General features: G+C 40.0%; 1 protein-coding gene across 3 annotated transcripts; it reads right to left on the reverse strand.

Annotated features, from left to right (window-relative positions):
- Positions 1-26,066, reverse strand: ACAA2 (acetyl-CoA acyltransferase 2). 3 transcript variants are annotated; one of them, XM_019633056.1, is made up of 10 exons: positions 25,881-25,982; positions 19,942-20,108; positions 17,292-17,420; positions 15,991-16,107; positions 14,532-14,679; positions 12,348-12,523; positions 11,670-11,799; positions 7,152-7,222; positions 1,629-1,783; positions 1-400 (listed from the first exon to the last, which is right to left on the reverse strand). In XM_019633056.1, the coding sequence occupies exons 1-10, from the start codon at positions 25,894-25,896 to the stop codon at positions 316-318; spliced, it is 1,194 nt and encodes a 397-aa protein (XP_019488601.1). In that variant the 5' UTR covers positions 25,897-25,982; the 3' UTR covers positions 1-315. The 3 variants fall into 3 exon arrangements, with proteins under 3 accessions (XP_019488601.1, XP_019488600.1, XP_019488602.1); XM_019633055.1 differs by lacking the exon at positions 25,881-25,982 and adding an exon at positions 20,860-20,955; XM_019633057.1 differs by lacking the exon at positions 19,942-20,108 and having other exon boundaries at positions 25,881-26,066.
- Between the last annotated feature and the right edge of the window lie 1,273 nt (positions 26,067-27,339).

The following is a 27,339-nucleotide window of genomic DNA, read 5'->3' on the forward strand; positions in this document are numbered from 1 at the left end:
TGAGCTTAAGGCAATATTTATTCAATTTCCTTGCAATCATATTATCTAAGGCATTAAGTGGTGATTACTCGGCAAGGATACAATTCCTTTTAAGGCCTTCTGTAGTGGGATTTTAGTTCAGAAATACATTGTATTTGGTGCAAATTTGAGAGAACTTACTCTGGCATGGGCTCTTCATCATGAGAAATGCATCTTTTTGCCCAGTCACTTTTGGGGGCAGGCCATGGCCGGTTTTGCAGCTGCTCTGAAGGTCACCTGGGTCACTATGGCCTTACCGAGGAAAGTGCAAGTGGGCCATAGTGGGCTCTGCTCGCCTCAGGCTGTGTTCTCAATGATGACTGCGATCCCTTGGCCCCCCCCAATGCAGGCAGATCCAACTGCGTACTTTCCACCTCGACGCCTGGGGAAAAAAGCAGTGGCTGAAATCTACTCGAATAAGGAGTTAACAGAATTGATCAGATAATTAATTGAATAGAATCACTAATGGTCACATTTGTATAATTCATTCTCATTCAGCTCATCATCTCAATATTTTCCTCAATCCGCAATATTAGTTTATAGCCACAACAGGAGAATTTGGAAAGCTGAACATTCTTATTAAAAAAAGTAGTAACACAGAAGAGGGAGGTTGAAAGCTACATACAAGCTTAGGTGTGCTGTGAGACAGGAGTGGGGTAGGCGGTAACTGAGATAAACGGGGAATAGAGGCAGGGGAGTAAGCATTCAGACCCTTTGATTTACATGGTTTTAGATTTTTATGGCAACTTAGAATAAGTGTAATTAGTGAAGTTTGTCCATGTGAAAGTCAGATCATTTAGAAACACTTCATGTCCCTTTCATAAAAATTAGACTCCTATTAAAGTACCATCTGTTCTCATTCCTCAGTCCTGATGGAACGACCTTGAATAAACCATCAGGAATTATTTTTGTACACGTCAATCACTCATTTCGACTCAGTGAAACACTAAGTGATATAAGAGTCCCATTTACCTTAACCTAACTAACAGGGAGGGAGCCAGCATGGCTTTTTGACCTGACATATTTGGTTTCATCTGCAATTTTTTCTAGTAACAGAGCAAAATGGTCCAAAATACACAGTACCAGAAAGGAGAAGCTCTTCTGTCAAAACTGAAAAGTACCAAACACACACAAAGCTCCTCCTGGAACCCTGGGAACAGCGAAGGAAAAGCTTAGCTCAGGCTAAAATTGTCAGGTTGCTTAGGTTTCCTAAATGACAGCAACTAGGTCAGGAAACTCTCAGTGTTTTCTGAAATCTTTTCTTTTCCTCCCATAGCTGGCACTAGAGCGCAAGTGCCATGAGAACCAGGACCTCATCATGTTCTCCTACTGTCCACCAGCACAGGGATGGGGCCATACGCACGTGGCCCCTCAGTGAACACACAGCAAACATGAGTAAGAGCGCACGTCCCAAGAGCAGAGCCACTACCAAGTCACTGGGCCATCTATAAGGTCAGCTAAAAGGGGGTGCCCAGGTAACTTGTTCCCGGTGAGGAGCCATACAGGGGGATCTGAGAAAGAGTAAATGATGTTGGATTGTTCTGGGGAAACCCAAATCCATGCATTTCTACAAGAGGAGAATCTGAAATGCAATGATTTCTAGCAAGTACCTTAATTCATGGACCAGGTGTGCGGTAATTCTTGACCCAGATCCTGCCAATGGGTGACCTAAAGCAATGGCTCCTCCATTCACGTTGGTTTTACTTGGGTCAAGACCCAAGCTCTTCTCCACAGCCAAGTACTGCGGAGCAAAGGCTTCATTCACCTTAAAAACAATTGAAACACTGATAAAAATCCTTATTCACAAACTCATTTTTAACTGAGAATTGTCCAGTTCCATTGATAGCTAATTTTGCTGTTTTTTCCTATTTCAATTACCTTGCAAGGTTATTTTATCTTTAGTTGTTTTTGTAAAGATATCAGGTTTGAAAATGGGTATATTTACTAACTAGTACTTTAAGCCAAATGCATCCCTTACATAAAAGAAATCCTCAGTAATGTTATAAATGGATACTAGAGGCAGTGGGATACGGTAGAACCCACATGTTCTAGAGCTAGATGGACGGTTCAGATCTTGGCTGTACACATGTTCTTTAAACTCTTGAAACTCAAGTTTCCTCAACAATAAAATGTGACTGTAGTATCATCCTAAGAGTTATTGTCAAGGTTAAGTTAAATCATGGGTATTAAGTGTCTAGTGTATTACCTGACACATAGCAAGTACTCAATAAATGGTTACTATTATTATTACTCCCCAGTACTACTACCCATACTTCCAAGAGACTGATAGACAACAAATAAACATTCAGAGCCGGATACATAAGAGGGATGGTTACTGTGTTGAAATGTGGCAGAACTTGAAAAGTATCATATTGTTGTATTATACTTAACAAGGCTGGCTATGCGAAATAACCTTACTTCAAGTTTATAGCACTATATTTTCATATGATTGCTGCTAGAGAATTTTATAAATAAGAAAAGTGATTTTAAAAAAGGTAACTTTTATAGAGCTGGGATTGAAATCAAGTCTTGTGTTCTTTCCTACTATATTTTGTGCTCTCCCAAGATGGCGCCCTATTTGTCCTTAGACTCAACATTATTTTCCATTTTATATAGTCATGCTCAAGGAGGTACTAAGAGAATATGTTGTGAAATTAGGCTTTTGAACCTAGGAAAAACTACCATGTGTTCATCAAATATCCCAAAGACAACTACATTTAGGGTGTTGAGAGTTATTTCCTTGAGTATTTTATATCTATGAAAGATTATGAAAAGCTTTGAAGAGCTGACATATACCAATAGTTTTAAGAGTGAAATCTAAAGTCAGAAACTTAGTGGTACCTATTTGCTAATACAAACATAGTAATTAAGCAGCCACCTTGAGGCTCTGAACTGTTGACTGCCCAAGAATGGAAGAAGAGGTTTAAGGATAAAGCACTTATTTGAAACCAGGATTTCCTGGGTGAGAGATTACCACAGAGGAAGTCACACATGTGCCTAGAGTGAAAAGGCTCCCTCTATAAATTTAAATGGGGGATTTCCTGTGTTATATTCATTATTTCCCAATGTTAAGTGGCATACGCTTAATTACCTAAAATTTTCAAATATCCCCAAAATGCAGATTGTATAATCTATCTTTAAGTATTTTCTTCTCTATCCCTTCTTTTAATTGTGCTAAATACTTGAAATGCCTTTGTTCTAAACCAACATTTTAAAAAATCACTCTACCAATAAATTTAAGCTTCCAATGCCAAAAATTGTGATAGGTGCATCCCAAATCAAGCCACAGCTAAAAGCCAAGGTGAGTTTGGTGGTGGTGGTGGGGGGTGTTTTCACTTGAGTGGAGAGCAAGAAACTTCTAGATTTGCACCAGATATTATTTTTCTAGTAGGTCAATTCTTTTTTTTTTTAAATACAATTGTTTTATTTTTCAACTACAGTTGATATGCAATATTAGTTTCAGGTGTACAACATAATGATTAGACATTTATATAACTTATGAGGTGATCACCTCAATAAATCTAATACCCATTTGACACCATACAAAGTTATTACAATACTATTGACTATATTCCTTATGCTATACTTTACATCCTCATGACTATTTTGTAACTACCAATTTGTACTTCTTAATCCCTTCCCCTTTGAACCCCCCAAACTCTCCTCCCTTCTGGCAATGGTCTGTACCTATGAGCTTGTTTCTGTTTTGTTTATTTTGTTTTTTAGAAATCATATGGTATTTGTCTTTCTCTGACTTATTTCACTTAGCATAGCCCTCTAGGTCCATCCCTGTTGTTGCAGATGGTAAGATTTCATTCTTTTTTATGACTAACATTCCATTGTATATATGTACCACCTCTTCTTTATCCATTCATCCATTGACGGACACCCAGGTTGCCTCAATATCTTAGTTATTGTAAATGATACTGCAATGAACATATGGATGCACATGTCCCTTCAAATTAGTGTTTTGGGTTTCTTCAGATAAACACTCAGAAGTGGGATTACTGGGTCCTTCTGTCTCTTGTTATAGCCTTTGTTTTAAAGTCTTTTTTGTCTGGTGTAGGTATTGCTACCCTAGCTAGCTTTTTTTTTTCATTTCCAATTTCATGAAATATCTTTTCCATCCCTTTACTTTCAGACTGTGTATGCCTTTCAATCTGAAGTGAATGCCTTGTAGGTAGCATATGTAAGGGTCATGTATTCTTATCCATTCAGCCACTCTATGTCTTTTGATTGGAGAATGTAATCCATTTACATTGAAAGTAATTATAGACAGACATGTATTTTTTATCATTATTCATATTTTGATCTTTTATTTCCTGTTTTGTCTTAAAGAAGTCCCTTTAATATTATTTTTTTAGCTGTTGGCAGCTCAGTGGCAGGTCAGGTTGGGCTGGGAATAGAACCGCTGTTGCTCAGAACTCACACTCTTGAGCGAGCTCTTAACCAACTGAGCCACTCGGCAGCTGGCCCTTAGTATTTCTTATGATACTGGTTTGGTGGTGATGAACACCTTTAGCTTTTTCCTCTCTGGGAGCTCTTTATCTGTCCTTCGATTCTAAATGATAGCTTTGCTGGGTAGAGTCATCTTGATTGTAGGTCCTTGTTTTTCATCACTTTGAATATTTCAAGCCAATCCCTTCTGGACTTCAGAGTTTCTTTGAGAAATCAGCTTAGTTTTTTATGAGAGCTCCCTTGTAGGTAACTAATTGCCTTTTTCTTGCTGCTTTTAAGATTCTCTCTGTCTTTTCCTTTGGCATTTTAATTGTGATGTGTCTTGGTGTGGGTCTCTTTGGGTTCATCTTGTTTGGGACTTTCTGTACTTCCTGGGTTTCTGTGTCTATTTTCTTTGCCATGTTTGGGAAGTTTTCCATCATTATTTTTTCAAACAGGTTTTCAATTCCTTGTTCTCTCTCTTCTTCTGGTACCACTATGATGCAAATGTTGGTATGCTTGATGTTGTCCCAGAGGCCCCTTAAGCTATCTTCAAATTTTTTTTTTGGATTCTTTTTTATTTTTGCTGTGCTAATTGGGTATTTTCTGCTACCTTATCTTCCAAATCACTGATTCGATCCTCTGCTTCATGTAATCTACTGTTGATTCCCTCTAATGTAGCCTTTATTTCAGTTATTATATTCTTCATTTCTGACTGGTTCTTTCATATGTTTTCTATCTCCATTTTTATGTTTCCTATTTCTTTTTTGAAGTTCTCATTAAGATCACTGAGCATCTTTATAACCAATGTTTTGAACTCTGCATCTGATAGATTGTTTGACTCTATTTCGTTTAGTTCTTTTTCTGGAGCTTTGTTCTATTCTTTCATTTGGGACATGTTTCTTTGTCTCCCCATTTTGGCTGCCTCCTTATGTTTGTTTGTATGTATTAGGTAGAGCTACTGTGTCTCCTGGCCTTATGTAGTGGGTGTCCTGTAGGACCCAGTGGTGCAGTCTCCCTGGTCACCTGAGCCAGGTGCTCCAGGTGTATCCCTTGTGTGGGTTGTGTGTGCCCTCCTGCTGTAGTTGAACCTTGGTTGCTGTTTGCATGTCAATGGGAGGGATTGACCCTCAAGTTGATTTTTTGTGAGGATTGTCTGTGACTACAGTGGAGGAGCTGTTGTGCAGAGGCTGACCCTATGGAGCAGGATTTGATTTAGCAGGGCTCTGGTGCCTGCCCAGCCTTTGGGTGTGTCATCTGTGGAGGCAGCTGAGTGGTGCTCTGGCTATGTCTGAAGCCAGTTACTGGCATGCCAGACCCAGGGCTTCCTGGAATGAGCCACAAAGCAATACACAGATTGCCGCCACCCTGCTGTGCTTGGAGGTGCCTGGGAAAAGCCAAGCTGCTAACCGAGGCTGGCTGCCATTAGTGTTGGGCTTGGGGATATTTAGTAAGAGGTACGGGGCATACTGAGGGCAGATGCTGCTTGTTTGGGGTTTGTGAACCTTTGAGAGATCTTAAGAAAGTCCACAGTACGAGCCAAGACAGTCTGTTTGTATGGAAAAGCCTTGTACTGAAAATGGCTTGGGTGTGCCCAAAAGTTGGGTGGGGCAGGGTCTCAGGGAATCACCAGGGCGAGGCTAACGGTGTTAGCTGGGTTGATGAGGACTCAGATATGGCATGCCCTAAATCTGAACACTGGGAGAGGAGACAGCCCAACAAAGAAACTATGGCTTCTGCAGGCACTTCTGTCTGGGAGAAAGCCGTCCCTCTTGCAGTGAAGCCAAACGATTCAACTCCTCCCTGTATGTCTTCGGCACTTTTCGAGCTGCCGCCCCAGTGCTGGAGCTCAGAGCGAGTGAGTCCGTCAGTGAGTAAGTCTATGTACAGGCCTTTTAAGAGCAGCGCCTGGGACTCTAGCAGCAATACGTCTCACTCAGCCACAATCTCCCCTGGTTTTCACGGCCAGAAGTTATGGGATCTTCTCTCCCCGGCACTGGAACCCTGGTCTGGGGAGCATGGTGTGAGGCTGGGAAACCTCGCTCATCAGGGGGACCACCACAGACAAGATATCCCTCCTGATTTTTAACTGCCACCTGCGGGTGTGGGATCTGCCCATTTTGTGTCTCTGTTCCTCCTACCAGTTTCAACATGGCTTCTATATGTCCTCAGTTGTAGGACTTCTGTTTAGCTAGACTTCAGGCAATTCTCAATGATGGTTGTTTTGTAGTTTAGTTGTAATTCTGATGTTGTCATGAGAAGATGCAAGCACAGCATTTACCTATTTTGCTGTCTTAACTGGAAATAGGTCAATTCTTCACTTGTATTTTTTTCACTTTAATTCATAAAATAGGGTTAAAGTTACTTATTTCTCACCTACTTTATATAATCATTTCAATTCAACAAGCACATTAATAGCCTAAAATGTAATAGTCTTAAAAGGTCCTAAGATTTTCCCAGGAATTTAGTAGGAAAAATCAGGCTGTTTTAATTATTCAAATATAAATAAAACATTTTAATCAGGTAGACAAAAGTACCAACACAAGGCATTAATGAAAGTAATACTTATTTAGATGTACATCATTTGGAAAGGCTAATAGTACTAAAACAAAAAGAGCTATAAAATACCAAACTGAAGTAATTTATGCTATAGAAGCTGGTGGTTTATTCATATTGTAAAAAAGTAGAACACTTACCTCTACCAAGTCCATGTCCTTAAGACTCAATCCTGTTTTCTTCAGTGCCCCATTGATAGCAGAGACAGGGCCTATGTTAGAACAAAAATCAATTTAATCTTACATTTATTTATGTATTAAACTTTTCCATCTCTACTAACTAGGCAAGTAAGGATGAAATAATGTCACAGTTGTTAGTAGCCTCAAATCTTGCTACTTTGAAAACATACTACTGAATGATGTGACAATAGACAGAAAATGGGACCAAGGTGAAAAGCTGTTTATGCAGTCAAATTTTAGATGAGAGACTTACATGAAAAGTTCTACCAAAAATGGCTTTAAGAGTTCTAACAGCCAAAGGAGTCATATATGGGATTTTGCAGTCATTTATAGTTCATAGTTAATACCAAATGGCAAGGCAGACTGAGTGCTCTCCTGGGATACAAATCATATGCATTCCTAGACAGAAGTGATTGTGCCTACATTCTGAATTTTCAGGCCCATTTGGACAAAAGAGAAGAAATAGCAGCAGCATCTCCATATAGGCACAGCAAGAGAGGAAGCTATGAGGCACTTTAGGAAAAAGATGTCTGAAGCATGGAGACGTGTATAACTCCAACAGCAGGCAAAGAATTAAAATAAAACATACTCCCATTGAAGACCTGAAACTTCAGCTCTCAGATTTCTGATGATCACTAATGGTAGTTTAATATTGCTCATAATTTTAAAGTAAATTGATTTTTTCCCCCAAAAGGTAAAAAATCTGGTTAGGGATGATTATCTACTTCTCTATATGTTCTCAGAAGGAATGAAATTGCCGTAAAGGTCTAAAAAGAAAAATATGTGGTATGTTCTATTGAATTCAAGCAGTCAAATATTCTGCAACAGGTTTCACAAATACAGCCAAGGTAAAATGGGAAATCGGTGTTCACAAGAAAAGCATAATGCAATCTAAACATAATGTAATTTACTTTGTCACCTAAATAAAATATTCTTTAGACAACAGTCCACTGATTGGCAGGGCTACGCTTTTCAACTTAAAAGTACCAGTTCTGCGCTGGCTGCTGAGTTAATACAGAATCTAATTCCACATGCTCTTTGAATCTCTAAGGCATGAAAACGGGATGGATGGTTAATAGTAGAGCATCACTATCCACCGAGATCAGGGGATGAAGTATCCTAAGGGGTGAAAGATACACAGAACTAAAAAGCTGAAGGTGTATCACCACTGTACACGTTGCCTGTCTTCATAACCACAGTAAGCATGACTCAGTGTGTTCACGTTAACTCAGAGCCATTACAGGAATTGTAATCATATGCTAGGCCACAACTTGATTTCCTTTTTTTTTTTAAAGATTTTTATTGGGGAATTGGGGGAAGGGGAACAGAGAAGTTGCTGTCCTTTTGTTCTTCAGTCTAGTTGTGGAGGACATTGCTTCACTGGCCCAAGTTGGCACCATCATTGCACTCTTCCCAGGCGAGGCAGATCAGTCGCCTGCTTCTGACGGCCGCTCACACTGGCTGCTGGCTACACACGGTAGCCCATGGCAACCCACTGCAGCAAGGGGTGCAGCCTACACCACCGTCGCTGGCGACTCACGGCAGCCCAGCTCCAGGTTGAGCTGTTGTTCAGCATCTTAGCTGTAGAGGGCAGCGTCACTGGCCCTCATATGTGGGATCTGAACCGGGGCCCTCTGGCGTCCCAAGCCAGTTCTTAACCAACGCGCCACTCGGCCGGTCCCACAACTTGATTTCTAAAGGACAGTTCTCATACCTCTCTGTTATTTACTGGGACTTGGGAAGGTATAATATTCTTGTTGGGAAAAGGAAGCTTTATTTCTAGTCCTGGCTCCAACCACTAATAGCTGTGACCTCAGGCACATTTTGGGGCTACAAGCTTCTCATTAGAAGTTCTTTGAATTGGTTTTTCACTTTTTTCTTTTTAAGCATTGGAATCCTTTCTACAAATGAAGCCCAGTAATAAAGTTAGAGCTGCTCCAGCTGAAGAAGCTCAAAGTTCTACCCATCAAACCCCATCCCTGCCACCCCTGGGGAGTTCCAGGGGGCATTCTTTCCATATCTGCGTCCTTTGTCAGAGCCATTACTGTTCTCCTCAAGTCCTGGCTTTCTTCCTTTTTCTGGGTCTTCAGCTGCTCTGCAGGGTTAAGGATTTCTGCATGTTGGATAACTGCGTAACTGAGGAACAACTATTCTTAGAAATTCTTTGACATCCCTACCAGATACTCAATAATCTATTTCCCCAGGGCACTTCATGGAGTTACCTTGTTTAATCCCATACTACAGCTGACAGACAAGCTGTCTAGGTGAAGGCGGCATCGGACACTGTGGGACATTTGGCTTATACAGTTCTGGTCAAGCCCTGAGGAAAGAAGACAATACTTCCACAATGCAGTCATTGTCCCACAGGGTAAACATCCAGGCCCTGGAATGGAACGAAGGTATTTTCTTTGCTCACTGACTATGTTTATGTATCAGAACCTATTAAATGAGGTTAAACTGATAGCTCCTTACCTATACAGATAAATTTGATAGATCATCAAAATCATCTAGGTACATTGAAAAAAAACCCATATTCCTAGGCTCCACCCTGGACCTGCTGAAACAAAATCTTGTGTGTGTGTGTGTGGGGTGGGGGAAAGGGCGGGGGCGGGGTGGATTTATGGGTGAATTTTGATGATCATTTGCAGTTGGCAACCACTGTTCTAGATACCAAAGTGACAAATGCCATACCAATATACAGATATTTAATTTTTCAAGCTACCTTCCAAATGTATGACAAAAACTATGTTTTGCTGATAGGGAGTAGCTGAAAGCTAATAAGCTTTTAAGACCATAACATGGAGGGGACGGGGGAGGCTTTTAATAGATGTTTCCATAGTCTGCAGTTTGGGTTGACATAATTTGCAACACAGCGAAAGATGACAAGATATAGACATGCCAGCTTTCTTTCTTAGATATTCTATACAAAGATAAATCTTCTCTGAAGGACACATCAGCCTATATGGGTGGGTGTTAACTTAGTCCCAAATCAGCATAAATGGTATTATTTGAGTAGGACCAGTAGGCTTACCATGAAGGGTCTCTGAAAGGCAAGTCAGCAATAGGTCTCCCCCATTCTATTCTGGGACCTACTTCAAAAACCAATTTAGTCAGTCAAAAAAGCCCTAACGAAGCTCACAGAAAAACCTCTGGACTTACCAAGAATCTGAATCTATACCCTGGGGCAAGCTTTTCCTTGGGGTATGAGGGTGTAGATGTGAAAGATCAAAACCTTTAGGGCCGGCCAAGTGGTGCGATGGTTGAGCTGGCTTGGGACGCCAGAGGGCCCCGGTTCGGATCCCACATATGAGGGCCAGTGACATTGCCCTCCACAGCTAAGATGCTGAACAACAGCTCAACCTGGAGCTGGGCTGCTGTGAGTCGCCAGCAACGGCGTAGGCTGCAGTCCCCTGCTGCAGTGGGTTGCCATGGGCTACCGTGTGTAGCCAGCAGCCGCAGTGAGCGGCGTCCAGAAGCTGGAGACTAATGTGCCTCACCCGGGAAGAGCGCAATGATGGTGCCAACTTGGGCCAGTGAAGCAACGTCCTCCACAACTAGACTGAAGAACAAAAGGACAGCAACTTGTCTGCTCCCCTCCTCCCAATTCCCCAATAAAAATCTTAAAAAAAAAAACGAAAAAAAAACCTTTGGGCACCAATTTTATTTTTGTGATGTACTTAATTGGTTCCATTTCCCCAGAAAGTGGTGATAGAAACTATTAAAATTCAGCATCATCTGCGGTTCCTAGGAGTGCATCCAGCAAAAAGCTGCTTCTAATTTAGATTTTTACAGCTAAGACTATACATGTTTGCAGGGAGTTAGAAATCTTCTCTCGCTAGTACCTTGCCAACTGAGATACACTGTTTATGATTCTTCACTTTCCGATTAAGCCTCAGCTGAGCCAGGTGAGTATTACTCTGAGCTCCTGAGATAACACAGTGAAAACGGCACTTGAATTAGAGAGACCTGGATTCACATCCTGGTTCCATCACTTACTGGTTTGGAACTTTATAAGACAACCTCCCTAAGCCTCAGTTCTCTCATTCACAAAGAATCTCTTACTAGAGTTGCGGGAAGATTAAATGAGATGCAAAATGGCCATGTGTAAAACACCCAGAAGGATGTTTAGCTTCTCCATACAGCCTTCTCTAGTGTGCCACATAATTTCTCCCATCTTACATTTTCTTTTATCTTGTCAGCACCTTATAATTCTTCTCTATTATTTTCTGTGTGTTAATTTTAAATATCTCAAATGGACAATAACTTATGATTACTGCCCACAAGGAGTTTACATGGTCTTGGTTTTCTTACTGAGACTAACATAGTTATTCATAAAGGTTAGTTGTTTAAAAAACTGATTGCCAATCTCCTTTTCTCTGTAAGTGATCTTGATTTGGCTACTGTTTCCAGAATCAAAATGCCAAAGAAGACCTCTCTCCAAAAATATAACAGAACCAGTCTGTTTCACTACAAACTTACCAATACCCATAATAGAGGGATCGCATCCGGACACAAAATAGCCCACGACTCTTGCCAATGGTTTGAAGTTATGTTTTTTAACAGCATCTTCACTAGCTATGATAACAGCTCCAGCACCATCACATATTCCCTTGAAAACAAGAACAGAAGATTAACTAGCGGGTAACAGGATCTGGTTAAGTCAAAGTTTGAACTAATGAAGTAGTAGTATCAGGATTATGAAAATACATAGGAAGCAGTACCCTAATTTGGGTTACAACAAATAATACTAGTGGTACTCTGGTCAATTACAGAGGTTGTTTTAGACACAGAATACAACCTTACTAAGGAAAAATAGGAAAGAATGTCAAGGAAAAGCTTATATCCAGATGTGGGCAGATGTAAGGAGAAATCTGATGAGTTGTAAACATGATAGAGAAAAAAAAGTATGAAAGCTGAAATAATAAACCAGGTAATTCCCTTCTAACATTCTGAAAAGACTAAGAAATTGAAGAAGTATTATATAAGGACCCCTGGCTAAAATATTTTGTTTTGATCTATGAAAACCCAAATTAATAGGATATGAACACTATTAGTTTAAGCTGAATGCTAGCATGAAAAGTATCTAAAAGATACCACATGATTATTTTGCGTTGGATACATCAGGAAGAGTTCACGATAATCTGCGATGCTACCTACCGATGCGTTCCCTGCAGTAACGGTGCCGTCTTTCTTGAATACTGGAGCGAGTTTACTTAACTGTTCCATGGTTGTTTGGGGCCGAGGATGCTCATCTACTTGCACTGTCTGTTTTCCTTTCCTTGTCTTCACCTCAATTGGTACCATCTCGTTATTAAAGTATCCAGCATCACTAGCTGAAATAGTCAAAAGACTATCATAAGAATGGGGAAAAAAAGAAGAAAAACAAGAAAAGGAACTAAATAAACCATACCCTTCAATTTCCCTTCTAGTCTATCCTTTCCTCACAGCCTACTTTATTACTTATAAAACTTACTTTGCCTACTGGAGGAATTAATATACTGTTATGCATTCATGCAGATGCATTCTGTACTTTTTAAAAATTATAATTCTGATTTTCTTTTTTTTTTTTTTACTACACCATTTTATAAGGTACTGCTAGACTGTTAACAGTATTTATCGGTTAGCTACCAATGTAATGGCACTAAATGCTTTTAATGCCCTTTTTGAACTTCTCTGGGTGAGATAAGAAGTAATTAAAAAGTTGCCAAGTTTACCACAATAATGTATTGCATACTTAAAAATTTGTTAAGATAGCACATCTCATGTTAAGTGTGCTTAGCACAAGGAGAAAAAGAAAGTTACCAAGTTGACCATGTCACCAATAACTACGACTGAAATTTAATGACAAGCAAACGGAAGAGATTCTATGAGCCGTTCATGACACAGTTCTAAGCAAAACAGCTTACCTGCTTGCACCTCCTTACATACTTCCACTGACTAGATGTGGACTGCAGTAATCCAAAGTTTCCAAAACAGGGTGAGTCTGTAATAATACCACCTTAATTCTGATATTGCTTTACAGTGGGCTACATACTTCCCTTATTCAGTTTTCACAACAACTGTATTAAAGAAATCGGGAAGGCAAATTTTTTTTATCTGTATTATTAGAGATACATATTTATCTCTTTTTTACAGACAGTGAATAAATGACTTGACTGAGGTCAGATAATGTGTATGTGGCAAAACTAGAACTAGAACTGATAAGGCTTGACCTCTAGACCAACACCCTTCCACCTTAAATGTATAACTGAAAACACAAGGGATGAATTGGATGGCATCCGCTCCAATCCACTTAGCCCTCTGAAATGCTGACATGGACTTTATCCTCACTATTCCAAGCAAATATTTAATATCTTAAATAAGAGTTTCCATTTGTTTATAATAATTTAATTCAGAAGTCTTTTTTAGAAGATTAACAAATTTGTTCGATTCACCATACTGATGATGAAAGAACTGCTGTCACATTGCTCATTTTGAACTAATTAAACCTCACTGTGCAGTGTTACACAAGGGTACCACAGTTAGGGCCTGGGGCTGGTTCTAAGCCTCTGAGTCAGGTGCAATGATTCTTAATTAGGAATGGAGCGGAGAGGCATAAAAGGATACCCAGAGGGTCTTTTCCAAACATAGCATCCCCTCCTTGAGAATATAATATGCCTTATGGAGGAAGACATTCTCTCTGTCCCAGTAGCCCCAGTGAGCCATCATCTCTGATAAGAGTGTATCATAGCCCTCAGAGTGTTCTGCTGACAATTGTACCAGTGCAGGTAAAAAATCAAGTATACAGACAGGGCCAATTACTAACACCACTTCTTAAGTAGTAACGTATTTCAAAAGAGAATTTCCCAGTTAATTTTGCAATCAATATCTGATCATATAAAAACAAAGGTATGATGAAAAATGTGATTTTCAAAAGGCATGATTTTAAACCAATATTGTTAGATAATCATTATCTGAAATAAAAATCTTTCCTATAGTTTTTTAAATTGAGCTATAATTGACATATAACATTATATTAGTTTTAGGTCTATAACACAATGATTCACTATTTATATATTGTGAAATAATCACCACAACAAGTCTAGTTTACATTTGTCACCAGGTGGAAATTATAAATTTTTTTTTCTTGTGATGAGAACTTTTAAAATCTGCTCTTAGCAACTTTCAAATATGCAATACAATATTATCAACTATATCATGCTGTACATTACATTTCCATGACTTAACTTATTTTATAACTGAAAGTTTATACCTTTTGACTGCCTTCACCCATTTCACCTATCCCCCCAGCCCTATACAGTTATTCTTCTCTGAATACTTATAATATCCAGTTTCACTAACCAGCCTTCCACCTCTGCTGTGACTGCAAGGCATATTTGTCACAGTCTTCTCTGCTTATTTTATGTTTCTCAGCAAGGTTCTCGGCAGTAATCGCCATGGGGAGTTTGACATGCTGATCTGTTAGTGACGACCACAAAGTATCTTCCATCTATTAAAAGACATTAATAATAAAGTGATTTGTTAAAGCATAGCTTTTGAAAGTAATATGCTATAATTTCTTCAAATTTAAATAATTAACAGTTCCAAAAAACAAAAGTAAATTAGACTTTCTGGTAGTATTTACTATTACTACTATTCATATTTGGTTCTGGGACACTTTTAAAAAACATCCAATAACATAATGACACATTGTCCCCTCTGTCTATAAATGTGGGGCTCTAAAGGGAGCCAATAGTGCTAAAAGTGCAGGGTGAGAACACAGGAAATTATCCTACAATCAAAAACCTTCAAGGTTTCATTTTGTAAGAAGCCTAACAGAGTCGCATCCTCATGCAATGCTTCCTATAGCCACTTCTGTAAACCATGGTTATGAGCTCTGTAGGAAAGAGTATATCTGTGCTCCTTTTTCATCCCATGCCTTCAAGTGATGGGAACAGCTGATTCTATCAGTTACTATGAGGTTGAAAGAACCTGGGGCAGGCTTCCTGAGTAAAAGAACAAATTGGTACGTATTATCAAATTACTCTCTGATAGGTGTGCCATATCTGTTTCTTTTAGATTGCCGCATCACCTTTTGAGTCATTGACTTTCCAAAGGCTTTCTCAAATACATTTGGTGTGTAAAACAATCCCATCTTTACTAAATCTTATTCCTTTCAACTTTCAAAAAGGTGAGAAACCGGGTGAACAGTATAAATGAATCATTACAATTGAGAAATGTTAAAAATGTAAAATGTCATTAGTCCTTTCATATGGGCAGCACACTATCATTCTTTATTAGTGCTATCATTCTCATGCTGTAGCTCTCAGGGGTATAAGGGTCTGTTTTAGTCTGATTGATCTGGGACAATATACTCACTCTGTATTCAAAGAGCATGTTTTCTGTGATGAAGAAGAAATCAATTTGGTAATTCTGAAGATTGCTCCAGAAATAAAACTTCCATAAATCATGGTAAAGATTTAATTACTTGGCTTACTAATTATTCAGTAGAAAGATTAATTCAGCCTTTGACTATTTTTATGATCTGCTTCTTGCCTTCCTCCATCTCCCTAAGTGTTAATTCTACTACCAGAGGTGTGCTAAGATGCTAAGATAAAGTCTAATTTTATGTGGGTTAAAATGTCAAAACTAACAACCAAAATAGGGTTTTGAAATAGCTTACAAATTCCAAATCATATCTTGCCAATCCCCTATTAACAAAATTGGTTTCAAACTTAGTTTTCTCTCCCCAAAAGGTGTTATTAAAATTATTAGTATAATAGCTTGAGAAATAATTTTTAAAAATTTTAATGGTTCCAACCTTGATATCTGATCCAAGCTTGGTTCCAAAACGTATGTTTCTGACACAGTAGGGAGCCTGGCTCATGTTTTCGGTTCCTCCACACAAGACAACTTCGGCATCTTTAACACAAATATCCTATTTAAAAACAAATGAACAACAAAACCCTTTTATTATGACAGAAATGCGTATTAAAAAGTATGTGTTAAGCAGTAAACTAATAGTAAATCTAATCAGTAATCTATCCTAGCTTAGAAAGGACCTATTTCACTCTTTCAACTCTTTCTACTATTTGTATTTCTCAGAAAAGAAGAAAACCACAGGCTTCCCTCCAAAGGCCCAATGTTTAAAATGACTGCTAGGAAAAAATCAGGATCACTATATGTGATATATTGTTATAGAAATAAATTAATGTGAAAATAATTTAATCATTTCAAAATGTCTATTTATTTTATTTTGTAATAAAATGAAAACAGACAAATAAAATTAGATTTCACGGTGTCCCTTTTCCCTGTGCTCAGGGGAACAAATCTATTTGCCCAATTATCCCTTAAAAAGGTCATACTAGTTTGTACTTCTACCCCTACTAACAGTATCATTTAGTTTCTTTTTATAAAATACATTTCTTATCATCCCCTAAATTCGCCAACTCTCTTCCTAGTCTTAGTCTTTATTCAGCGTTTCAAACTGCCTCACAGACCTGGGTTTAAATTCTGCCTCTAAGACTTAGATAGTAGCCTTAATGCCTTTACTAATCAGTTTCCTTGCCAATAAGACAGGAATGATAAAAGTTGTTGCCTCACAGGATGATTGTGAAGATTAACTGAGATATTGAATGTAAATCTAACACAGTGTCTGGCAGGCCTTACCCAATTTTAAGTGTACGGTACATTAAGTACATTCACATAGTTGTGCAACCACCATGTATCTCCAGAACTGTTTCATCTTCCCAAACTGAAACTTTGTACCCATTGAACAATAACTCCCCATCCCCCCTCTCCCCATCTCCTCCTCTCTCCTACACCATTCTACTTTCTGTCTCTATGAATTTGACTACTCTAGGTACCTCACCTAAGTGGAATCCTACAGTATTTGTCTTTTTGTGACTGGTTTATTCCATTTAGCATAATATCTTCAAAGTTCATTATTAGCTTTTAAGAAACTATTTTCTCCCTGTGGATATTTTTCCAAGAAAAAAATCAAATACTGACCTCTCTTAATAAGCACTATAAATAAAAACCTACAGCATTATATTGAAGTGGGACATTTCCTCTTATAGTGTTTAACATATTTCAGAGAATTAAATATAATACTGCCCATACCTGACATCCATTCACAATGGACTGGAAACCAGAGCCACAAAGTCTATTAATAGTGAGAGCTGGGGTCTCTTTTGGGACTCCCACACGCAAACCAACATGCCTTGCCAAGTACACAGCATCTGAAGAAGTCTGGAACGAAGAGAAAAGACAAAGAATTTTCTCTATAAATCTAGGAATTAAGAAGGACAAAATATATGGAAATGTTGGAAATCTTATCAAAAATTATAAACTATATGGCTCTGAGATAGGACATAATGCATATAGCTACATATAATACCTATCTATGTTTATGACTTGAATAAAAACTATAATTTGGTCTACAGGTTTTTCAACATACTAAGTATGAGAAATCCTTATATTAAGTCCTCAGTAGAAGACAGAAATTTATAACAATTAGAGCGATTTAAAAAATGGGATAGGCTACCTCAGGGTAGTCTGTTTCTTAACAAAGGAAATGTCTGAGGCTGTGGTTCTCAACCTTGGCTGCACACTGGAATAACCAGGAGAGCTTTAGATGTACTGACACTCAAGCTCTTAATCAAACCAATTAAACCAGAAAAGCTGTAGGCAGGGCATGGACATCAGGAGTGACAGCAGTCCTCCCTTATGGGCAGTTTCGCTTTCTGTGGTTTCAGTTACCCATGATTAACTGCAGAATGAGATTACTATTCCAGAAGTAAATAAATTATAAGTAAATAATTCATGCATGCCATTCTGTGGCGTGATGAAATCTTGCGCCATCCCACTCGATCCAGGAATCATCCCTTTGCCCAGCATATCCACACTGTGTATGCTACCCACCCATTAGTCACTTAGTAGCCGTCTGGGTTATCAGATCAACTGTCATGGTACAGCAGTGCTTACGTTTAAGTCACCCTTCTTTTACTTCATGGTGGCCCAAAGCACAAAAATAATGATGCTGGCAATTCAGATATGCCACAGAGAAGCCATAAAATGCTTCCTTTAAGTGAAAAGATGAAAGTTCTTGACTTATGAAAAGAAAAAAAAAATCATAGCTGAGGTTGCTAAGACCTACAGTAAGAACAAAGCTTCTAACCATGAAACTGCCTAACTTAAGAATTAAACTTTATCATAGGTATGTATGTATAGGAAAGAACGTATATATATATGGTCTGGTACTATCTGCAGTTTTAGGCATCCACTGAGGGTCCTGGAACGTAGCCCCTGAGAATAACAGGGGACTTTTAAAAGCACCCAGGTGATTATAATGTGAAACTGAGGCTGAGACCTGCTGACCTGGGGAGGAGAGAGATGAACAACTGGCCAGAAGGGTAAGAGGTGGGACTAGAGCACTGCTTCCCAAATTTTAACATGCAAACTGGGGCATTTTGATAAAATGTGGGTTTACAATCAATAGGTCTAGGACTGCCTGAAATTCTGCATTTCTAAACATTTCCCTGATGAAGCCAATGTTGCTGATCCAAGGACCACACTTTGAGTAAGAAGAAAGAAATAACATTAAAAAAACACACAATAATAACAACAGCATTTTTTGTAGAGAGAGCTAAAGCAAATTTGATGAAATGTGAAGAATTGGTCCATCAAGGTAAAAGGCTTTAGGGTGTTCACTGTCCTATTTTTTTTTTAACTTTTTTGCTTGGGTTTGCTATGCTTCTTAGGTGGGTAGAGAGAGAGAGAACCAATTAACTTCAAATAAGTCAAGGAAATTAATCTATTTAAGAAGCAATAAATCAAATCATTATGTTCTACACCTAAAATGAATACAATGTTATAAGTCAATTATGTCTCAATAAAACTGGGGGGGGAGGGAGGATCTAAGAAACAAAGAAATGAACCCCAAATTAGATAAAGAGGGCGCCAAAAAAATGTATACACATTTTAAGAAAGGAAAAAACTGTATTAAAATTATAATACTCAATATATATGGATAACAAAAGATGAATAGAAGTCACATTTGACTTCTGCAATTACAAGAGGTGCTCAAAGTGGTTACCATCAGCATCCAGACACTTCTGACTATGGCGAACACTGTTTGGTAGACTCTGGTGGCAAGCATGTAAACTGTTCCAACACCATCGCAGAAAAAGCAGGACTTGTTGCTGTGCGAGGCCTCCCGGATCTTCCCTTGTGCACATCACACACAGGACCATGCGTCTCAGACTTATCACGAATGTGTGCAATTGTTGGGCGTGTTGGAGGTTCTGTTGCACACTCACGCCTTCACTGTCATTGTACTTCCACAACATTCTCAAATTTCAAATACCACTTCAAAATGGTCTTGCGCTCCTCGAATGACAATGGTGCTTCTGTCATTTTCTTTGACTGTTCTGCCTGTTGCATGGTGCATTCGCATTCATTTGATTAATGCCAACTTTTGAGTGAACGTGATGCTACGCATTGCTACCGTACTTCAACTTTGAAAAGTACTACACAGATAACATCTCTTAAAACGTGTATACATTATTTTGGCACCCCCGTATAAAGTTTCCAGAATATATGCTCCTTTGAATTATGTATGTCATTTTTTCTGGAGTCAGAGGATTACTCAGATTATAAATACCTTTAACTTTTATTAACTAATTCACCATTCTGACATGTTAAAGGAATTGTTTTCAGAAATTGATAAAATAAAGTAACAGGAATGAATACTATCCTCTGCCCTACTAACCTGTAAGACATTGCCTACAATGACACTGTCAATAACCTCAGGCGATACTTTGCCAGCAGACAAGGCAGCCCTGGCAGCAAATTCAGCCAAGTCGGTAGTTGTGAAGTCTTTCAGAAGACCTCCATATGTTCCGAAGGGTGTTCGCTTAGCAGCAACGATAAACACACCTATTGCAGTGAGGAGACTCGTAAGCAATTACAGATTAGTCAGTGGCCCTTAACATGCTTTAACCTTATTGTAAAATACATTTTTCAATTAGATAACTGAAAATCTTTGCACACATGGAGTCTCCCCAAAACAATCAGAGCACACACATCTCCCCATCTTGTCAAGAAACTATGGGACTTTAAACAACGGATTTGTGCCTAGATACTGACCAATTATTGAGATCATTCAAACATTATACCACTATTGTATCTAAGTATAATCCCCCTGTTGATGCTAATGATCTCTTTCCACAGGACAAACTAAACCTATCCTAAAAAAAAAAAAAAAAAAGAAATCTCAGCTTCGCCTTTCATTTCTATACTTTGAGAGATTTACAGTCTAAAAGAATGTTAGGAGCAACTTATCTAACGACAATTTAGAACAAATCCAGTTCTTTACAGGTATAATATTTGATATTTACAAAAGGCCATAAGTATTAGTTTGGTGCAATGCAGAGACAGTAAAAAGATCAGTGGTTGCCAGGAGGTGGGAAAGAAGAGATGAATAGGTAGAGCACAGGGAAATTTTAGGGCAGGGAAACTACCCTCTATGATACTAAATCATAATGGTGGATACATGTCATTATATACATTTGTCCAAACCCACAGAATTGTACAACACAACAATGAACCTTAACATAAACTATGGACTTTAGTTAATAGTAATGTATCAGTACTGGCTCATCAACTGTAACAAATGTACCACACTAACCGTTAGGTGAAATGATCCTGATACTTAGAACGACCGAGGCCATCTTAGGAAGCAAGCTCACCCCAGCTCATCATGAAAAGAGGAGGGCCTGTATCACTTAAAGAGAATATTCTAGTATAGATAAGTGGGCCGATTAAATTGTTTACTGCTTTGGATTACACAGCTCTTAATAAAAATGTGCCTCCTGGCCATAAGCCACCTGCTTGAGCTCCTGGCTTTGTCTACAAGCTGCCTTGTTAGCTGGAGGCTACAAGCTCATGCCACTTGGCTATTTATAACAAGCCTCATCCTTTTTGGGGGGTGCAGAGCTACTGCCTTGCTGCTAAGATGCTGCTTCCTTCACGTAAGTCCCTTTAAACTCTTGATGTAATTTTGGAATTGTCAGCCTCTTTCTGCAAATGTTAATAAGGGGTACTGAGGTGCGATGAGGATGTATACGAGGTCTGAGAAATAAGTTCGTGAACTTGTTGCAACAATGTTGCTAACCTTTTTTTTGATATCAGAGGGATTATGCATTATGAATTTGTACCAACTGGACAGTTAACCAGGTTTACTATTTGGAAGTGCTGAAAAGGCTGTGTGAAAAAGTTAGATAACCTGAACTTTTTGCCAACAATTCATGGCTCTTGCATCACGACAACGCACCAGTTCACATGGCACTGTCTGTGAGGGAGTTTTTAGCCAGTAAATAAATAACTGTACTGGTACAGCCTCCCTACTCACCTGTTCTGGCCCCCAATGACTTCTTTCTTTACCCAAAGATAAAGGAAATAGTGAAAGGAAGACATTTTGATGACATTCAGGACATCAGGGTAATATTGGGTTGTCAGAAAAGTCATGACATATTTTTTCTATGTTTTTCATTGCAAAACTGCGTCATGACTTTTCCGACAACAAAATACGACAGCTCTGATGGCCATTCCAGAAAATTGCTTTGAAGGGTGGACTAGGCGCTGGCATGGGTGCATTGCTTCCCAAGGAAGAGTACTTCAAAGGTGACTGTAGTGATATTCTGCAATGAGGTATGTAGCTCTTTTTCTAGGATGAGTTCACGAACTTAATTGTCATACCTCGTATGACCATTTGCTTATCAGAAACAGTGGAGGTTAATTTGATTTGTTTCTCTGTAAATTTCCATTCATGAGTTTTTCCCTGTACTTCATAACCTAAGAAAGCATTTTTGTGTGGGAAGTGCTAATGGTGAAATATAAGATATACAAAAGAGTGTGGGTGGGAAAATAAACAAAAGCAAGAACCTCCCCTTATATTACTTCTGCTTACTTGTGCTTCCAGACTGTTACCTTGAGTAAGGCTAACACTAAACTAATTATTTTGAATGGGAAAATGCTATTAAATATATTTTAAAAATAATCTGGGCTGTGTAGATATAAAGGCTAGACAATTTAAAGGCTTTTTTTCTTGTAATTTCATAAACCGGATACCATGTCAATAGTTATTTGATCTGATGCCAACTTTATGAGATCATTAAAAGGTCTAAAACTTAACCTTTAACACTGAACTAAAATCTTGTTATTTTAAAAGGCCTCTGACAGGGCTGGAGGAGTGGCTCAGCTGGTTAAGAGTTCGCTCAAGAGTGTGAGCTCTGAGCAACAGGGTCGCTGGTTAGATTCCCGGCCAGAGCTGAGCTGCCAACAGGTGGCAGGATGGCTCAGCTGAAAAATAAAATAAAATAAAATAAAATAAAGGCTCTGACAATTCAGAAGCTAAAGATTTCCAAAAACTGAAAAACAGTGAAAAGACATTAATCCAGAGTGTAGGGAGTCAGGAATACCAAGAAAAGTCCTGCCAAGGTGGCTGATGTGACTGTGGAGAACAAACAACACTAGAAGAGAAACAGGAATTCTGCCTTCCTTTCTATAACATTAGGTGATTTTTTACTCGTTTAATTAGAGCAACTACAGACAACAATGGAGACAAATGAAGGAAAACTACTATTGCATCCATTTCAGCTTCAGGATTAAAGTACTGTAATTTGGCAGCCCTAACTGCCATGAAGAGATACGCAAACGTCCCCAACAAAGCTAGTGAGCTGTAAGAAAACTAATATTTGTTGGTTGCAATCCTTCTACCAAACACTGGGATGGGTGCTAGTAGAAAACTGGGGGATTGGTTCTTCTTGTTGACAGAAAGCTGATGACAATCTTTACCAAAGCCAGTTATGCTCCCTTTCAAATGTGTCATTTAAACCTACAATAATCAGTCAAGTGTTCTTTCTTATCCACTAATCCTGCAAGCACTTGCTATGCTACTTGAGAGATGTGCCTATCTATAATGTATTCTAACTAGCCAGTAACAATTGCTATTGGAAGCTCAAGGCTTGGGTTGTAGTCACAGCCACTGTGACTCTGTCATTATAGACATGCCATGTTACCTTTCTGGACATCAGTGTCCTCATCTGTAAAACAGGGAAGTAGGTAAAAATAGTCCTAGCTCTAACACCATAATAAGCTGTATCACAAATTTATAAACTTTATGCTTCCTTAATATTATGAGGTGTAATCAAACAATATGGTGAATGTTTAAATAAAAAAAAAGTTATTACAGTAAAAGACACATTGCCATTAATCCCTATCAAAATACTCCCCCTCACTTCGAACACACTTATCCCATCATTCTTGCCATTTTCTGAAGCAGTTCTGGAAGTCCTCTTTCGTGAGCGTCTTTAGTTGCACTGTCATGGCTACATTGATGTCCTGAATCATTTTGACTTTGGGGAAGAGTCAGAAGTGGTGCGGTGCCAGATCCAGTGAATAAGATGGATGAGGACACACAGTAATGTTTTTGACAGAAATTGCAATGTACCTGAAGTGATGTGTGACACGGAGTGCTATCATGATGGAGGATGATTTACAGCACACTTTAAAACACACCTTCTCTCAACCATAGCTCACACCTGACTGGCTGCACCCAACAAGTTGTCACTCACTGTTACTAAGGTTCAACACGCCACTTCCCGTATTGAAGATCCTTGCCTTTCCATTGCATGGCAGCAGTATTTACTGATCACAAAAGGAAAGGCTCCACGTCACACATCGCTTCTGGCATGGCACTTTCTGTCAAATAAAAACTTTACATTATGTCCTGATCCACCGTATTCACTGGATCTGGCACCATGTGATTTCTGGCTCTTCCCCAAAGTCAAAATGACGAGGAAAGGTAAACATTTTGAATCAATTCAGCACATCAAGGCAGCCACCATATGCAACTAAAGACACTCACGAAAGGAATTCCAGAACTGCTTCAGAAAGTGGCAAGAACGACAGGATGAGTGTGTTCGAAGCGAGGGGGAGTATCTTGAGGGGCATTAATGGCAATGTGTTTTTTACTGTAATAATTTTTTTTAATTTAAATGTTCACCATATATATATATATATTTTAATCACACTTCCTAGGTGTTGTAGTCCATTCTTTTCCCTTACTGGGTTCACAGTTTTCATTAATTTTTCAGAGGGATCTGTATTATAACAAAATGGTAAGAACCACTGATAAAATATGAAACAGAAAAATCAGAAAAATATCATTTTTAAAAAAAGATTCTCATTCCATTGCAGCTTTTAAATGAATTGGAATTTTTGAACACCTTGTCAAAAAAAAAATCAATGCTGTTTTAAGTAAATGTAGTAAATTCAGAGTTGGAAAGAGCACTGACCATTTAAATCTAACAGTAGGAAAATGAACGCACAATTTGTCTCAGAATACCTATTTTTCACTTGAAATGTTCACATGCCATTTTGGCTCTTCTGAGCTCAATACCCCTATCTAACTGCCGACCTGATATCTCCACTTGAGTGTCTCGATCTTTTCCAACTCTAGTCTTTCCCCAGTTTTCCTCACTTGGTAAGTGGTATGAACACAATTCTTCAAATCTGAAACCTGCAATCATTCTTGACATATCTCATTGACCTGCCCACCTATCACCAAGTTCTAGCAAATCCAACTCCAAATCTATCTCGCTACCCCCCCCCCAATTCCATTGTTTCCCACTCCAAAGCATCATTTGTTGATTGGACTTTGGAATCGAGTTTTAAATGGTCTTAAATTCTCCTGGTTGCTACACAGACAGTATTATTGGAGGAAATCAGGACAGAGTAGAAATCAAATCCTGCCATTTCCATACTTGAAAGTCTTCTATTGCCTTCCACTGAATTTAGAATAAAATCCCAGTTCCTTCACAGAGCCCACAGGGCCCTGACCACTAGAATGCTGGTTCTCAGATCCTGCCAAGCATTTTCCTGCAGAGTGGTCTTGACATAAAGTGTTCTACTTGAATGTGCTTCAAAGGACACATGAAATAAGGATGAACTCTGATGTCCTCAAAACTAAAATTCCATTGGGCTGTGACCACTGGTTATGAAAAGGGAGTTTACATAATTTTTATTTAAGAAGTTAACCCTAGAATTCATGTACTTAATGACTGTACTTTCCTAGACTCAGTCACTCAAAGGAATGGAAGGGAAAGGCAATAAGGCAGGTCTTCCAACAGAAAGCCAAAAAGCATTTTGGGGGAGCAGGTCACTCGGGCAGAAATTCCCTGGCGACTCTAAAACAACGTCAACTGCCCGCGAGCCCTGCCAACCCCCCCTCCCCCCCACCAAGTCCGAAAGGCAGCTCTGCACATCTGTGATGCACCCCTGCGTCCCAGGCTGCCTCGGGCTTATGGCACCGCCCGTTTTCCAGAAGCTGAACTAGGTGGGTCACTACTACGCGAAGAAGGGGAGTGACCGCCAAGGTCAGAAGCAAGCAAACCGTGCTCTGAACCCTCAAATGCAAACCCCACCTAAATCACTGTTGCTAGCGCTTTACAAATATGGTTTCTCCTTAACCCAGACGATCCCTTCGGGCTGTTGTTCCCCCCCTCCCCCCGCCCCTTTATTGCTTAGGAGACTGAACTGCAATCCCGGCAACCCCCAACTCCCCGTCTAGACTGGACGCAAAATCTGGCCTTAGGAGGGTAAGACCACAAAGGGCGAGGAGAGGCTGGGCCGCGGCGCAGTGCTCACCTCGGAGCAGGGCCATGGCGGCGGCACGAGTCTGACAGCGCAGGGCTTCTCCTCTGTTGATTGAGGACACCCCCTAACACCCCGCCTTAAGAGAGCGGAGCGGCGCCCACGAAGCCACGCCCCTGCCCTTTCACCTGCTTCCCAGCTGGCGCCAAGCCTGGGCCTGCGCATGCCCGGCCAGAGTTTATCTCCCTTTCCTCATGATGCTGCCCTCTGCGTGCTATCCCGTGGGGAACAGGGACCAAACACCCCTCCTTCCCAGAGGGACCTTGTAGAAAAGAAGGTCCCTTTCGATTTGATTTTTTCCCCCATCAGTGTTTTTAAAAAACTTTACCTCTCTGTTTCCAAATAGAATGATTTGACTCTATCCTATCTAAGTTCCCCCGCTACAAGTAATTAATGTTCCCCTTCCTCCCTGCGTGAGAATTTTCTTAAACGCTGGAATAGATAGGTATCTGCGCACCAAATGCCGGAAGTACGCGACCACGTTGAGAGAGGTGAGGCGTGGGCAGACTGGGCCGGAAGTTGAGGGGCGGGGCGTGGAGGACGGCGCGGGAGGATTGGTTGAATCGCTCTTGGTTGCGTGGCTGTGCGGCTGCATAGACCAGGGGCAGAGGCCTAAGCCGCTTGGCGGTTTTTGTCCGGGACCAGGCGCTCAGTGGGGGCGGGGGGTTGGCGTGCGAAGGGTATAGCGGGGGTCGTAGGGCAGGTGTGCTCCCGGGTCCCTGATGCTGCCCCCCGGATGAGCCTGCGGTATTTTCCTTATATGATCGGGCCCCGTGGCTGGCCGCGCCGCTTTCTTGGAGCCTGAGAGGATTATGACAAGGTGTCAGGCGAAGTGGGGCCAGGGGACCCGGGGCGGGGAGATGCGGGGCAAACGGTTAGGCTAGCGTTGAGGGAGGGGTAGGGAGGCCTCTGCCGCCGTAACTGTGAGCCCTGGTCGATGATGACGTGACCACTGCGCAATCTGAGTTCTGGGAACCAGGTGATGGAGTGTGCTGAGAACGGACTGAGACCGGGCGAGCGGGAGGCGACCGAGCAGAGAGAAATGCTGGAGATCCGCAACGCCAGGGCTCAGAAGCGGGCTGGAAGCCCTGGGCTTGGTTCGAGAGGGTGGAAAAGGGTGGCGGGAGGCACTGAGGTTTTCTGGGAGCCGTCGGGGAGTGCACGCCCTAGAACCCCGCTTTTCAAACGCCTTGGTGGCCCTCTCACATTGTTTTTTATTTCCAATTCTATTTTAATATGAAAACTGTAGATCATACAGAAAAGTGGAAAGACTTCTACAGGGAACCCCCGTAGATCCACTACCTGTATTCTACAATCGTTAACGTTTTGCCATATTTGCTATATCACATTACTTTTCCTGATTGTATTACTTATATTGTAGTTAGATGGGATATTGGCCCTTGTTCTTAGGAGATATATGCTGAAATATTTAGAGGTGAAGAGTCTTGATGTC

Source organism: Hipposideros armiger, unplaced genomic scaffold, assembly GCF_001890085.2.
Source record: "Hipposideros armiger isolate ML-2016 unplaced genomic scaffold, ASM189008v1 scaffold_1234, whole genome shotgun sequence".
Lineage (NCBI taxonomy): Eukaryota > Metazoa > Chordata > Mammalia > Chiroptera > Hipposideridae > Hipposideros > Hipposideros armiger.

Excerpts from the sequence above, each read along its gene's own strand:
- ACAA2 (XM_019633055.1), bottom strand. The coding sequence starts at position 20,902 with ATGGCCTCGGTCGTTCTAAGTATCAGGATCATTTCACCTAACG. Across the intron at positions 20,109-20,859 it reads CAGGATCATTTCACCTAACG|GTGTGTTTATCGTTGCTGCT; the intron begins GTTAGTGTGGTA and ends TCACTGCAATAG. Across the intron at positions 16,108-17,291 it reads CCATTGTGAATGGATGTCAG|GATATTTGTGTTAAAGATGC; the intron begins GTATGGGCAGTA and ends GTTTTTAAATAG.